The 15382-nt window shown below is 52.2% G+C and overlaps 1 protein-coding gene across 1 annotated transcript in view; it reads right to left on the bottom strand.

Annotated features, from left to right (window-relative positions):
- The window catches only part of Rab3gap2 (RAB3 GTPase activating non-catalytic protein subunit 2), a 66380-nt gene that overhangs the window by 13176 nt on the left and 37822 nt on the right, over positions 1–15382 (bottom strand). Inside the window, exons 12-20 of the mRNA XM_019210412.1 lie at positions 12986–13134; positions 11827–11906; positions 11623–11712; positions 9632–9771; positions 8328–8544; positions 7816–7959; positions 7665–7744; positions 7407–7471; positions 1500–1590 (exon numbers count right to left, since the gene is read on the bottom strand). Coding sequence (XP_019065957.1) covers positions 1500–1590; positions 7407–7471; positions 7665–7744; positions 7816–7959; positions 8328–8544; positions 9632–9771; positions 11623–11712; positions 11827–11906; positions 12986–13134 — 1056 coding nt within the window. The remainder of the gene's footprint in view (positions 1–1499; positions 1591–7406; positions 7472–7664; positions 7745–7815; positions 7960–8327; positions 8545–9631; positions 9772–11622; positions 11713–11826; positions 11907–12985; positions 13135–15382) is intronic.

Here is a 15382-nt window from a genome sequence, read left to right as displayed (position 1 = left end):
CCCCCCCGCCTGTCAGTACAGCTCCAACGTACACTAACAGAGAGGGAGACGGGCAACCCTCAGGAAACCTCCACTAGGACACAGCGGCAGGGACCAGTCACAAATTTGGCACGCGGAACACTGCAAGGCGGTAGGTAAGGACACTCACTGTGGTCCTGTGACGATTTCCCAGCACTCCAACACACTCGGACCTGGGCTAGGCAGCATCTCACTGAATTCATTTTGATGTTTCTTAGAACTTGAGGAGTGGGGCTCTATCAGTAGACTAGTCTTTCAACTCTGACTTATTTATTCTTTAACAAGAACAGGCTTTACTGAGGGGCTGCTGCGGACCCGCGGCAACTGGCTCGTGCCGGTCGCCTGTCTTGCTGTCTGGCTTCCTGACTCTGGAGATGGACCCAGGCCCTCCCAGATGCCCCCCGGCCAGGCACATCCTCAATCCTTTTTCTTTTTAAACATTCTGAGGTGGGTCTAAATTGGCCTTGAATTCGACCCTCCTGCCTCAGCCTCCGAAGCAGATAGGATTACGACACCACTGTCACTGTGTTTCCTAAAAGAAGTGCTAACAGGTTGTGCACACTAAGGGGCTCACTGCCACCAAAGTCAGCCTGATATGGCTCCCGAAAACGTCGGTAACAAGAGCCTCAGCGTCAGGTCACCAAGTCTTGAAGGGACACATTAAATACAACTAAACAAAAGTAGAAGTAAGTATAAAGCTGGCTTTATGTAATTAACATGATAAGCAAAAATTCACAAGTAGATTAATTTAGAACTTTAAATGCTATAATTAACTGATGTTAGGAATTAAGGATAAATTGAAGTTTGATAGTTTGGTGGATAGACTATGGAGTTAAAACGCGTCAATTTTTGTATTTTGAGATAGCATCTCACTATGTAGTTCAGGCTGGCCTTGAACCCACTAGGTAGCCCAGGCTGGCCTCAAACTTGAGGGGACCCTCCTGCCTCAGCCTCCTGAGTGCTGGCATCACAGTTGTGCACCACCATACCTGGCTTCAAACTGAATTCTTCAACAGTAAAAACCCACCAAAAAAGTCTTTGACTTTGGAAGTCTTAACTGTGCCTGTGAGGGAAATGGATGACCCTGCACAGCAGCAGATGAATTCAAAGCACGACACGCTCTCTCCTGATCTCGGCCAGGACACACCATGTGAAAACGCTCCTCACCGAAGCTGCTCTCCCGTGAAGGAAAGGTAGAAACAAGGGCAGTGAGGGCACACGAGCATTGCTGTCCCCTCCCGCGCATGGCTTTCGTGACACCCTAAGCCCACAGAAGGACGGCCTCCCAGCGCCTGACTGCCATCTTCCGTCACACAGAATTTCCAGTGGGACCAGCGTCAGCAGGAGTACACGGCTCATGGAGAGCAGCTCGGGCACGAGAGTGGCAAAGACCCCAGACCTGAGAGGTGTGGCCGCCTCCGAGCCCTCACACACAGCGCTTATTCCCACACGGAACCATGGCGAGAGCCGTGGGCTGTTACCTTGGCTTCTTAGTGCATCCATGACAGTCTGTGTGACGTTTCTAAGGCAGGAAAACGGTAAACGCTCACTCGCCAGGATGCTTTCCAACGCCTAGGAGAGAGACATTGAGCGAGTCTGGTAGCCACTGGGCAGTGCTGTCTTCATGCTGTGCCTTTATGCCTGCACGTTCGCTGCCGCACGTTACGGGGCAGCTCCCTGGAAGGGGGCTCGCACACAGGCCTGGGGTTCAGGCTGCATCTGGTGCCCGCTCCACTTCACTGGGTTGGACACGGAGCTCGGGAGGCTCCTGGCGAACACAGCAGCGGAGGCAGGGCAGTGCCAGGAGCCAGGAGCCAGAGCCTGAGCCTGCTGTTCCTTGAGGCGGCCGCGCAGGCCACAGCGGTGACACGGGCTGTCCATGCGGGCACGGCAGGTAGGCGCTCTGCTCTCTGGGCGGACGCGGCCGCTCTCTCCCACCTCTCGGCCCTGGGCCCCATCCTTAAGAGTGCTCATTCAGCAGTTCCAGAATCTGCCCTCAGGGGCTGGGGATTTAGCTCAGGGGTGCTGCCACCTGCCTCGCAAGCACAAGGTCGGAGTTCAATCCCCAGTGCCAAAAACAAAACAAAACACCAAGAAACAGATAATCACAACAACAAAAAACCCAAAAACCTCTTCTCAGGCCCACACGGTGGCCACCGGAAATAGGACTTAAGATTTCTACTTATCCTTGCATTAAACTGGTCTGCACCGATGAGAATGAACATTCAGGCATTTAGACAAAGACTGTGGCATGAGACAAACAGCAGATCACGACACAATGACGACGCGTGTCAGCGGCGGAGAAATGGGCTTAGCGGGGCTCGCGGGGTTCCCGGGTTCCCAGGCCCGTGACAGGCTCTGAGGGAAACAGTGACAGGAGGGATGGAGCCTGGCTGCCTCCAGAGGAGCCGCCTTCCCTGCCCGGGGGTGCGGGGCCTCTCCCAAGCCCAGCCCGGGTTCTTCCCTTCCTCAGCTGGCGCAGCACAATGATCAGTTTGCTACTAAGTTTTCCGGCGTATTAAATAAAATTCAGCGTCATATATGATTCAGTACCGAAACAAACCCACAAAGGCAATTCTCCCTCGACTATGATTTCCCAGCTTGCTGTTCCACGATGTAAGGTAAGAATGGGACTGCGGGAGGGACGCGCATATCTACTCTGGGTCCCCGCACTGCCTCACCGGGTGCCTACCGCGTCCCCAGTGTCCGCTATCCCGAGGAGGAGGAAGCCAACAGCGATCGGTGGAGGGGACCGGCACCGCCTTCCCGAGCGCAGGCAGGCGGATGGCCGTGCGTGTCTCCCGCACAGAGCTCCTGACACCCCAGGGTGCCCGAGCCGGGCCTGGAGGACGGCGGCAAGGAGAGATCTGCGCTGTGACACGTGGCGGCGCCTCCCGGGTCCGGACGGCCATCATTTCCGGGGAGTCAGGGGAGAGCTCCGGACAGCCCTGGCAGGGCGGCGGGTCACCAGGGGAACCCACAGGGCGAACACAGAGCCAGAGCTTCCAGTGCCGCCCCGGCCCGAGGTCGTCGTCAGAGCCGTCAGGGCAGAGTCCCTGCCTGGACCCCAGACGGCAGCACCTGGGTAAACAGAAGGGTCTCCCCAGAATCTGAGACGCTCTAGCAAACGAATGGGGTAGGAGCACAGGGGAGCCCACCTCTGCCTGGCTTCTGAGTGGCGGGCAGTGCCGGGGGCTGAGCCCAGCTGTGGGCGACGAAGGGGCTGAGCGTGAGGAGGACGCTCTTCTGCAGAGCCCTCTGTGAGGGGAGGACAAGCTGCTCTGACATATTTTTTGGTTTTTTTAGACAGGGTCTCACTATGTAGTTGAGACTGACCTGAAACTCACTATGTAGCCCAGGCTGGTCTCCAACTCACAGTGATCCTCCTGCCTCAGCCTCCCGAGTGCTGGGATTACAGGTATGTGCCACCACACCCAGCTATGACATGCTATTTTCTTACACCCTTACAGTATTATTTATATTAGTTTTTACTTCATTAAGTGAAAAAATTTTCTTTCTGGTACCAGGGATCCAACTCAGGACCTTGCATTTGCCAGGAAAAGAAATTATTTATATTTTTGAACTAAAAAAATATTTTATATACAAAGTCAGCTGATTTGTGCAGTATGCGGAATTCCCTAACATGGTTCTGCAGGCCACAGCAGCACCTGGCAGATTCACCGATGAACTTGCCAGGGGAAGGGAAGGCGGTGCGGCGCACACCCAGCTCTCCCAGCTCTCCTCCGGGACGTGACTCGGATGTTCTCACCCCGCGGCACGAGGGATGGGTGCTCTCAGCCACCAAGTCTTCCAGATGGCCTGTGGTGAACTGGGGAGCCCCGCTTTTTGGAGACATGGATCTTCTGGCGGGCGGGGAGCCTGACTTGACCCTGCGTAGGCCTCAATCACACGTCCCTTGTTCCGCAGCGTGGCGCAGAGGGACCTGATGACCTGTCCAGGGTGAGCCGTCTGGAGCCTGGATGGGGCCGCAGAGTCACAACCAACGTCTGCTTGGAAACGGTGTCTCCCGTTCCTCGGCAGCCTGCACCCGAACCACCGCGGAAGCAGCTGTCGCAGCACCAGGAAACTAGCGACGTTCTCTACATCGCTCGCGCTTCTCACTGACCCTAAACCAGCTCCTACAAGGTGAGTGTTTCTTGAGTAACTCATGCCTGCGCCATTTCTGCAATGCGTTGGTAGGTGGTGAGAATTAACTCTAAATCCTGTCAGGGAAATCTTATGCGTGCCCATCACCGGTGCATACAGAATATATTTACAGCTGCGGTACCAAGATCAGCTGCATTACAATTTTTCATACCGTCTTAATGTTTTCCTTGAGAAACTGTAGTAAGATGACATCTGATCTGCTAAGTCAATGCATTTCTTTTCCCTTTTGTAATCAAAGATCAGGTTTTGTTTCCAGGTTTTCCTTTGATCAACATACACTCAGGATTTTTCCAAGCCACTGTTTCATCAGTCCATTTAACTAACCTTACACCAGAACTATTTTCAAAGTTTATGGTTTTGCTGCATTTTTGCTTTGTCTTTGTTTATACTGGCAAAACTTTGGATTTGGCTGTACTCTGCCGCACAGACAGGTTTGTGTGAAAGCTCTTGTGGTGGGTGTGCTGGATAGTCACTGTCTGCTTACACAGTGTGGTTGTGACACCACAAACCATTTGTCAGTCTCAAACAGCATCGTAAAAATGCCCAATGCACCTGAGGGTCTGCGCTTTTTGCAGCACAGATGGAAATCGTAAGTGTAACTAACCATCAGGCAAACAGTTATGCAATTTTATCCTGTGTGTGCCTTCCTTTGATGTACTGGTGAAAACGCAGGGATTCCTGCTGTAACAATCATGCTGTCTTCCTTCTTGGTTTTACTGAATTCTTGAACGTGCTAATAATTTCTTCCACGGTTTTTCTACATTTATTCAAGGGATCCTCAGTTCTGCACGTGGTTGTCAGAAAAATGTAAATGGCTCATAACTGCCAGAAAATGGCCATGCTGCAATGGCATTTGTATGTATTGCTTTCCGACCAACACAATCTAGTATCTGCTAAAGGCACTGGCCCCGTAAGTAATACATCCATGCTGGGGATGTAGCTCAGTGGTGCCACTGCCTGCCTGGCAAGCTCAAGCACCCAAGTTAGAACCCTGGTACAAAAAAAGAAAAGAAAAGAAAAGAAAAAATCCCCATAAAAATTTTCATCTCATTAATTCTAAGACTCCCAGCACTGCTGAGGGTCTTTCTTCTTTATGAACTAAAGCAGCACAAACAGTGCATCCGTTTCAATTATAATTTTGAGCATACTGTCAGACACAAGTAATTCACACTCCGTGAAAGGATCACGCCATTAATATTTCCTATGAGGAGTTGCGTGTTTCGCGTGGAAATGGGGTGCTCATGTTGAATCTTGTCTGTGACTGTTCCCTCCGCACTGTCCTGAGTGTTTGAGAGTGTTTCCCTCACTCTGCGGTGTCGCCCCGGTGAGTGACAGACCAGCTGCGCCTCTTCCTTGGCCGAGAGGAGCTGCAATCCACCCACCAGCCATCCGTTTCTGTCACCCTCAGTGACGAGGCCGCCGGCCCTTCTCTGTGGTGCTGACACTTTCAGCAGACCTGACACATTAGTAACTTATTTCAGCTTTGGCAGGGGTCAGCGGGACCTCCTGCAGGTGAAGCCACCTTTTCTTCCAGCAGCTGAGATGCAGAATTTGTTTTTTTCTTTTTTCGGGGGGTGAGGGGTACCAGGGATTGAACTCGGGATCTTGGGCTTTCGAGGCAGGCAGCAGAACCACTGAGCTAATCCCTGGCTCCAGAATTGGTTTTTCTTGAATGTTGGAAGCTGCTGCTACAACTGCTTCCACCACGGTCTGCAAGTGCTGTCAGTTCTGAGGAAGGCTGCCAGGCTGTTCGCTTGCTGGATGCCATCGTCATGTTTTAAGGTCAGAAGACAGAAGACTTTGGAGGATTCTCATTTCTTTTCATGGTACGTCTGTCAACAGAAACATTCACCAAGGACAGCACTGACCCCTGGCCGTGCTGGAGGAGCCCGGCCCCAGGAGGCCAGGCCAGGGCAGAGAGGGGCTCGGCTCCTGTCAGAGGACTCTGCAGAGTCGCTTCTCCTGTGTGCTTCCTGTGCTTTCACTACTCTCAAGGCCTCCGCCTTCTCAGACAACCCCACCTCTGCATCATCCCTTTATTTTATTTCTGAATGTTTTAGTCATTGAGATGTTTTTCTTGGAAGCATTTGCTTTACCAGGCTTTGTGGTCTAAGTAATAAATTAGGGAGCTTTCAGAACAATCGACTGCCTCCGCAGGAAGCGCGAGAGCTGCGTTCAGGGGAACCCAAGCCCCACGGCGCCATCTTAGAGCTCTGAGTTGTGAATGAGAAGATGTGGTGGCCCCCGTAGCACACACGCCACCTGGCTCTGCCCTAGCCCCACACAGGGGGTCAGAGCTGTCCAGGGCCGAGCGCCACCTGAGAAGTGCCAAGGCCAGGCAGAAGCAGCTCTGGCAGGGGCCTGGAGGGGAGTGGGACTGACCGCAGAGGGGGACAGGAGGCTGTGGCACTCAGGGCTCTCACACAGCGCACGGGGACATTCAGAAAACAGTTTCTCCCCAACCAGCACAGCACTGTGGGAGGCTGAGGCAGGAGGACCGCACATTCAAGCACAGCCCAGTCAATTTAAGGACTTGGCCAGACCCTGTCTTAACTTTACAAAAAAGGCCAGGGTGTAGCTCAGTGCAAAGGTCCGAGTTCCACCTGCAGTAACGGTAAAGGAAGCGGAAGCAGCAGCCATTCCTTATCTAGCAAGTGAGTGCACATCTACTCCTCAGAGCTCTCTCACCCATGAGCACGGAAGCGCAGGGTTGGTGTTGGGCAGAGCAGAGCTGGAAACCGCCGCGGCTCACTGAGGGAGGGAAGACACAGCGGGAGCCACAGGCAGGGTCTGCTGTCCAGGCTGCACACAATCTCCGTCCCACCCGGCCCCGTGCTGAGGAGGGGTGGGTCCCGCCAGACCCACAGTTCCCAGAGCAGCAAACGCCCCTCTCTTGCTGCGAGTGCCAAGGCGAAACCGGGGTGCAGAATTCTGACCGCGGCCGGCCCGGGACACGGGAGGGAGGGGAGCCCGCACTGTCCTGAGCTACACAGATCATCTGGGCCAGTGAGTGTGCACGACGCACGCTCTCCCGTGTGGGGGAACGGCGTCTGGAGGGGACGACAGAAACTTCGTGTGGAACAGAAAAAGGGGCAGAGAGCACGAAGGGAGGCAGGAGGAGGAGGCTCGGGCTGGGGCGTGCAGGGAAGAGGCAGGAGGGTCTTGTTCAGAGCGACGGCCAGCAGCCCGAGCAGGAAAGCTCCCGAATTACATCCACTTACTTGGGTCTTGGTTGCAGGGTACTTAATATCTAGAATTATCTCCTTTATTTCTGTCTCAATCGAATCTACAAGAAAATCAAAGTAAATTTTCACTTTTTATGACAAGAAACCAAGGTAGAATGTTCACTTTTCAGGCTACTGACAGAAGAACGGGGGCCGCGGCCTCCAGCAGCCTGCAGCTCGGCACGCCTGCCCCCACAGCACCCCGCACAGGCACGGGGGGACGCTGCCCGGGACCCTCCCTGTCCCGACACCTACCCGGGCCAGGCCTCGCTCGAAGCAGTGCCGCCAGCTTCATCATGAGGTGCATGTCCTTGGCGCGCTCGCTCTTCTTGTCACTGCAACAACAGCACGTGATGCTGCTCCCCGCCCCCACCGCCTCCATGGAACCCCGAAGCCCACGCCTTACCTCAGCGCCAAGTGGAAGGGCACGTTCACCGTCTTCACGCTCCCTGACATGGGGTCCACGAGGCAGATCTGGTACGTCTGTGGCTGCCAGCTTTGGCTGGTGACACTGTTTAAGCCCATTATTTTATAGCCAGGGTACAGCAGCCTAAGGAAAGCACACACACACACACAGAACAGTGAAGATGTTAAAAAAGGAAGAGGCCAGAGTCGCTGTTCCCCGCTAGGGAAGCGCACTTCCTCCTCCAGGCGAGGCTGGGCCCAATCGCGGGAGAGCAGGACGGACTGGCAGGGCTCCTCCTCGGACAAGTGCTACAGGCCGGACGGACACAAGCTCGGGACTCTGGCCCTGGGAGGGACCTTTCCTTCTGTGCGTAAGGAAGGGATGGGTGGCTGCACTGAGTGAGCGCGGCCTCTCTGTGTCCTTCCTGTCTTTCCGTTGTACACCAGGCGCCCAGGACAAACTGCAGGCACAGTTACCGCGCTCAGCACCCCCGCACACCTGGCCACGCTCACCTGCAGTGCTTCCCCACATTGAAGGCCCCGACGCGAGGCCCCTGCCGCATGGCCCACACTTCCAGAATCCCCCTCCTAGGTGCGTAGATCACGAGGAACTGGGCCACCCGGCTGGGCCCCTGGCTGCTCCTGAAGGGGGAGGAGTCCTCCCTGCCCGGCGCTCGCTCCTGCAGGTCCTCCACCACCTGCACCCAGCCAGCCTGTGCATCTCGGTACCCTTGGGGGACAGCAGAAGGGAGCTGGTTAGGCACCGACCTGTCCGAAAAGCTACGACAGCACACAGAAGGGACGACAGGATCCCAGCCCGCACCGCAGCCCTGGTGGCCTCTCCACCCTGTGCCCTGCTCCCGCTCCTTCCTTCTCTCTGGGATTCCCGCCTACAACACTCTGGAAGATGACCAGTTTTGTCTTTAAAATAAAGGCCTAATGAAGACAGAAGCAAAAGATCAGATCAATTTCCTGCCACTGGCGCCCGCTGGTGGCTGCAGACAGAGGCAAAACTGCCGCAGTGACCGAGGAAGTTGTGTGTGTGACAGGCAAGAAGTAGCCACACTGTCCTCCGTCCTCACAGGGCCTCAGGCCTCCACACGAGGGACAGGACACAGATGGCAGCATCCACCAAGACAGGCCAGGCCAGTGCGCGGTCGCCATGGTGGGTGCGGCAGTGGGCACAGCTGAGTCTTCTTGGCCACTTGGACACATCTTGCTCAGAATAGCTGTGACGCTGTGAGAAGACGGCCACCAAGGAGATGTGACACGCCTCTCTGAAACTTATTTCCTTGGACACAGAGTGCGTGGAGGGGGAGACTCTGCCGTCCCTGCAGCTCATGGCAGTGGTGGTGGCCCCCATCTGGTGCAGTGACAACTGTCTTGAGTTCGTGACTCTTCACACTGACAGCCCACTCCACGGGCTCTCTCTGAGCTGACGGACCGAGCTGGCAGGTGTGTCCCGCGAACCCAAGGGGGGCCACACTGATGTGTCCCGACCAGAACTGGCACCGACACCATGAGCAGACCCCCAAGCCATGAAGAGACCGAGCCGCCTTTAACTGGCCATCCAGATGTGGGAGAATGTCTGCCCAAGGGGGGCTCCACTGAGCTCAGAACCTGCCTGGGAGAGCTGGGTGCACACAGGTAGGTGGAAGCGCCCAGGAGGTGAGCGAAGGAGCGGACTCAGCAGGGACAGCTAAGCCAAGTGCTCTACCTGAGCGCAGGTGAGAGAAAGCGCCAATGCCCATGGTGAAACACTGCCCCCTACTGGGACAAAAAATCAGCGCAGGGTCTTCTGGATTTTCGTAAAGTACCTTTCCACATGCGCACTGCAATTCCTCTAGCTACATCCAATAAAATAACTCTGCCAAAATCATCTGTCACTGCTGCCAGCGTGTTACATGGGGACAAACATATGCTTTCACCATGGCGTCTAGAATCTGGAAGCCCAAACCTGTTATTTAAAAGAAAAGAAAAATCACTTTCTGGTCTTAAAAAAAAAATGAGTGATACAATAATGAAATGCATAATCAGAACAGACTGTATGTTCTTACATAAAGAAAGATGAACCTTATCTGGATAATTTATTATTCACAAGTGACATCTGCAATATAAAATGGATTAAAACACAATCCTATATAGGCTTTCAACATAGATGCCCAAAGTTACATACCTTTAGAGAACATCAATTATAACTCTGTATGGGTTGGGGATTTAGCTCAGTGGCTCCACCGCCTACCTTGCAAGTGTAAGGACCCAAGTTTGATCCCCAGTACCAAAAATATATCTATATATCTCTATATAGATATAGAGATATATATAGAGAGATATAGATATAGCTGTATTTCCTTGGTAAGAGGCAAGGCAAAGAAACTCTTTACAGCCAATTAAATCTCAAAGTGCTTTGCTCCCAAATATCTTTTGTCTATTTTTTTCTTGTTCCTAATCTGTTCTTTTCTGATGGGAGGCACTACTGCTGATACCAATTTATCTGCTTAAAACAAAAACTTTCCTTTTTCTAATAGTTACTGCCAAGCTGCTAGTGGTCTACAATGAACCGTTTTTTTCACTCTGAGACAGCCTATGTGGTCCAGGCTGGCCTTGAACTTTCAATCCTCCTGCCTCAGCCCTCGAAGTGCTTCAACTAAAGATGTTCACTACTACACTGTAGTTATAATTAATCTTTTCAGAACTAAAGAAAGTATAGAAAAAAGGACTAGGACTCTCTAAGTTTTGCTATATAAATTTGAGCTACAAAGGGCCATTTGGCTAATTTCCTGATTGTTAAGCGAATATAAGAAATGTAAGATATTATAACATTTTAAAATAAGATAAAAATCTGAGAAGATAAACTTCAGTAAGTTTTATTAACTATTAGTAGGCTTTCTACCATTAAAGAACATCTTTAAAAAGAGGGGAGCGTATTTGTATTTTATATTAGATAATAAGAAGAGACTTAAAAACAAAACCAAGCAAAAATCCTGCCTCCCTCCATCATAAAAACCCTCATGGATGCACTGCTGAAAGCAAACCAGAAGGCACAACCTAGTGTTCTGCAGAGAGCTTAGATGTGCGCTGCCTTTTAAGTTCCAAGAGCTTAGTGAAAAACTACACTTTTTAAAAGAGAAACTTCACAGCTATCACCACCATAGTTTGCAGCACTGTGGACTAAGTTTCCAGACATCTGCAACAGAGCAGGCGCCAGTGCGTCCTGGGTGCCTGCTCCCAGGAAGGCAGCTGTGACCACTCCTCCTGGGAGTTCACACAAATGCTTCTCAGAAGCTCAGGACCTTCCTTTCTTCTTTCTGGGGGGCAAGGGGTGGTAGTGGGCACTACGGAGCCCAGGGCCTCATGCTGAGCTGCGCCCAGCCCTTCCTTTACTGTGCGGCACCAGGGGTGGGACCTGGGGCTCCACACGCTAGGCAGGCGCTCTGCCTGAGCTGCAGCTTGACCCAACCAACCCTTCAGAGAGCTGCGGTGCACAAGCTACACCTGGCCAAACCAAAGAAACATGCAGTGAGCGCAGCACAGGTCCAGTGTGATGGGAATTATTAATTCTGTCTTCTACATTCCTTTCCTCCTATGTATCTTTTCTTGGTGGTACCAGGGATGGACCCAGGGGTGCTCTTCCAATGGAGCTGCATCTCCAGGCCTCCTATTTCTTATTTGCAACAAGCTCTTGGTAAGCTGCTCAGGCTAGCCTCAAACGTGCAGCCCTCCTGCTTCAGCCTGTCGAGTAGCTGGGACCACTCAGCTGTCACGCACACCCCACCAGTCCCAAGCCGTTGGCAGCGGGCAGACTTGCCTTACAGCTAATGGGGTAGCTGGTTCCACCTTTGGCTTTTGCCTCTGGACAGCTTCTTCTTCGTGCTTGCTTTTCCAACCAAGCCAACCACTGAAGAGGAAGAACATTTAGAATATAACTACAGCTTTCAGGGGTTACAGTTGAGGATACCAAAATGTAAGTTAAAACCAAACCATATAAAGTCAGCTAGTTTTGGTTAATTACCTGGCAGCATTAAACAAAGCAGAAGTGAGTTTACTTGCAACTGCGAGTGCAACGTGAGATAACAGTGGCTGTGTGCTTCCCTGAAAAACAGGACATGAGAGAGGACTTGGCAGCTACAAAGAACAGACCTTCTTTCCAAAGAAAACACGATTCAGGGTGCCTTGAAAAGCCGTAAAGCCTGCACCAGCAACTCAGCTCCTTAGATGGCAAGGCCTTTATTCCGCCAGCAATACAATATAAAGTTTCAACTCTCTCGTTTTAAAATAAAATCATGAGTAGTCTGCATTCTATTTATCGTCAGTGTTTCTCTCTAAATTGCAATTTAATTAAAATAAATGTGAAACTGTCCCATTACAATGACATCATTCTAATGAGTTACAGGTTTGCTCTCTACACACAGATGCCCCCCCCACCTTTTTAAAAGTAAGTATATATTTTTAAAAGCAAATCTCTCTCGTTTTAAAATAAAATCATGAGTAGTCTGCATTCTATTTATCGTCAGTGTTTCTCTCTAAATTGCAATTTAATTAAAATAAATGTGAAACTGTCCCATTACAATGACATCATTCTAATGAGTTACAGGTTTGCTCTCTACACACAGATGCCCCCCCCACCTTTTTAAAAGTAAGTATATATTTTTATAAAAGCAAAAACACAGTTTGGACAATTCTGAGAAAGCTGATTTCTAAGTGAGAAATAAGAGCTGCCAAAAGCAACACAACACTGACTTTTCCCTCTTAGAAGCCGTTCTCACCACCGACAGACACCAGCTGCCAGAACTGCCTGCTGCATCCTGGTGGCCTGACACAATCAGCTCTGACTGTCGCACTGGCGTCTGCCGCTGGAGAGCAGGCAGGGCTCCAGACACACATCTGTCCAACCCTGACCCCAAAACCTTCTGACTACAAAGGGATTTTTCTTTGTTGTTGCTGACTGAACTTGGGTCCTTGGGCTTGCGAGGCAGGTGCTAAAACCATTGGGCTAAATCCCTGGCCCTGATTACTAAGAAATTTAAGAGACCCTAAATATGACTAATGTTAGCTTCATCTGAAATGCAGAAATGGAAAGCGCTTCATCTTTCCAAGTGTTTGTCCCCAAGTCTATATGCCACGTCCACGTCTGGTCGGTGGCCCATGCATGGCAAGTGACAGCCTCCTACCTCCAGGGCGTAGAAGAAGCCAGTGAACGGGTTGGCGCCCACAGTGAGGTACTGCGACATGGCAGGCGGGCTGTTTTTGATCGCTGCATTGAAGCCGCCTATGTTGGAGGCAGTCTTCATCTGATCGAAAGGGGACAGGGTCATGATACCTGTGGTGCACACACAGCAACGACACTCGATCAGAGCACGCCGAGAGGACGCTCTCCTATGCCATACTTTTACTTCAGCATGCTAACTGCTTAGCGTAAGACAGTCATTTTTTTAAACTACAAAATCAATGTTCAAATGTTCATAATATTAAAGTTGTCATCTGTAATTTCTCTGCCCTATAAAATATTAGAAGACAAAGCTGAAAAATTTTTCTGAACAGATACGAAATCAGAAGGCACAAGAAATGTATGAAGCACCTGTACCCTCGGCCACCCAGTCACTTCCTGGAGGCGGCAGCAAGTGTCTGTGCAGGAGGCGTCGCAGGCCACATGACAGCACAGCAGGCACAGGTGCGGCCCTTGCTCCTCTGACTTAACGAGCCCAAGTGTTCAGGCCCTGTCACTGGTTCCTTTCCTGGACACCCAGAGCCAGTGGGATCCACTCGCAGACCGCCGGGGTCTCGCCCTTCGGCGTGCACACACATGGCGTGTACACACACATGCGTGCACCTCCTTAATATGTTCCTGCACAGCTATTTAAGTCTACTGCATGATAAATTCTTTTAAACAGAGGAGTGGGGTCAAAGGGTTATGTATTTTATATTCTCGTTCCGTACTATCCAGCTGCACTCCGGAGGTGGCGGTCATCTGCGCTGGCCGCCCAGCCCGCCTCACAGGGAAGGTCACTCTGCATTTCCCCGGGGCTCTGGAGCAGAGCCACAGCATGCACACCGCCCTACGCTTGCCCTCTCCATTCGCCTGGTGACAGGGAGGGGACACGAGCTCAGAGGCGGGGAAGGAAGGCCACTGCCCGACTGCAGCGCACATGGACGGGTGACAGCGGGGGATGCAGACAGAGCCCCGGAGGGCTCACCTCACACAGCCGCTGCTCCACACGCTTCCACCTGGAGACACCGCCTCTGCGCTGCCCCAAACACCAAAACACACATCCTGCTTCAAGAGGAGAACACGGGAGGAAATCCTTCCCGTAAGTTCGTAAGCAAACTATTCCTTGGGTTTAAGAACTGAACCAATCAAATAAATCCTGTAAATGCTGGACTAATCTAAGAGATCGAGATGCCTGTTCCATACTCACGAATTCGAGATTCAGTCTACACAATGCCTGCCTCTGCCAGGACATCAAAGGTTGGAATGATGGCACGGGCCCTGCCGCAGACGCTTAAAAGGGCTGCTCTGTACCTCCCCACACAACCCCGGGAAGCACGAACTGCTGTGAGACTGGGGGAACAGCTCTCACGCTAAGGAAACGGCTGCCTGCTTCTGGCCTTCCCACAACGCCAGCCACCCCTTCCCGACACAGCCAGCTTCGGCCAGGGTGCGCGGCGTGGTCTGCGGCCCTGCTTCCCAGCATACCCGACACCCAGCCTCCGTCCCAGGCGTTCTGCCGAGCCCTGCGATGAGCCTGCAGTGTGACTTTCAAACTCCTGACCCCCCGAGCCCTGCTCCCCCACCCTCCCCTGGCTCACTCCGAACCTGCTGACCGGAAGGAAAGCAGCGGTCACGCCAGGGAGACCCGCCCTCCAGCCGCCCTCCCTGCAGCACCACGGAAACGCCTTCTGCCCCGCACCCTGCCACACATGGCAGTCTGGATGACTGTGTCGTCACCAACTTTAGCACCGTTTTTTGTGGGTTTCAGGTGACAGTCTACTTATAGCCTTCTTTTGCACCTATCTTTCCAATGCACTTGCATCTCAGTTTTTTTCTTAAATTCACAGTTTTTATGGAGACTGATGTAATATCCCCACTAAGCAGTTATTCTCAGCCGGGACCATTTTCTGGAGTTGTCAGGACCTTGTCCTTTAGGGTTTCTCCTAACACCTGAGTCTTTCCACACTCAGACACTGGAACTTCCAGGGTCAACCTCACGGATCCCTCCAGGCCTATGCCAGTGGCCAGAGGCCTCTCTGACGAGATTAGCAGTGAACCGAGGGCCCGGTGGAGACCGGGAGAAGCCGGTGAGAGGCTGGACACAGCCTCCCAGGCAGAGGTGGCAGCGAGAGGCCCTGAAGAAGACGGGACAGGGAAGAGGTGGAAGGGAAAAAGGGGAAGCAGGTTTGATGGGAAGAAATCAAGAATCCAATAGTGGCTGTTAAATTCTGGTATCCAGAAATGTCTACAAAGGAGCTGGAAAAATGACCACAAAGCTCAAGGAAGAGGAAAATGGAGACCGCAGGGCACAGTGGTGCACACTTGTAATCCTGGCTGCTGGGGAGGCTGAGGCGGGAGG

This window comes from Fukomys damarensis, unplaced genomic scaffold, assembly GCF_012274545.1.
Source record: "Fukomys damarensis isolate Sample0158 unplaced genomic scaffold, DMR_v1.0_HiC HiC_scaffold_11, whole genome shotgun sequence".
Lineage (NCBI taxonomy): Eukaryota > Metazoa > Chordata > Mammalia > Rodentia > Bathyergidae > Fukomys > Fukomys damarensis.
This window is presented reverse-complemented; position numbering and strand designations above follow the sequence as displayed.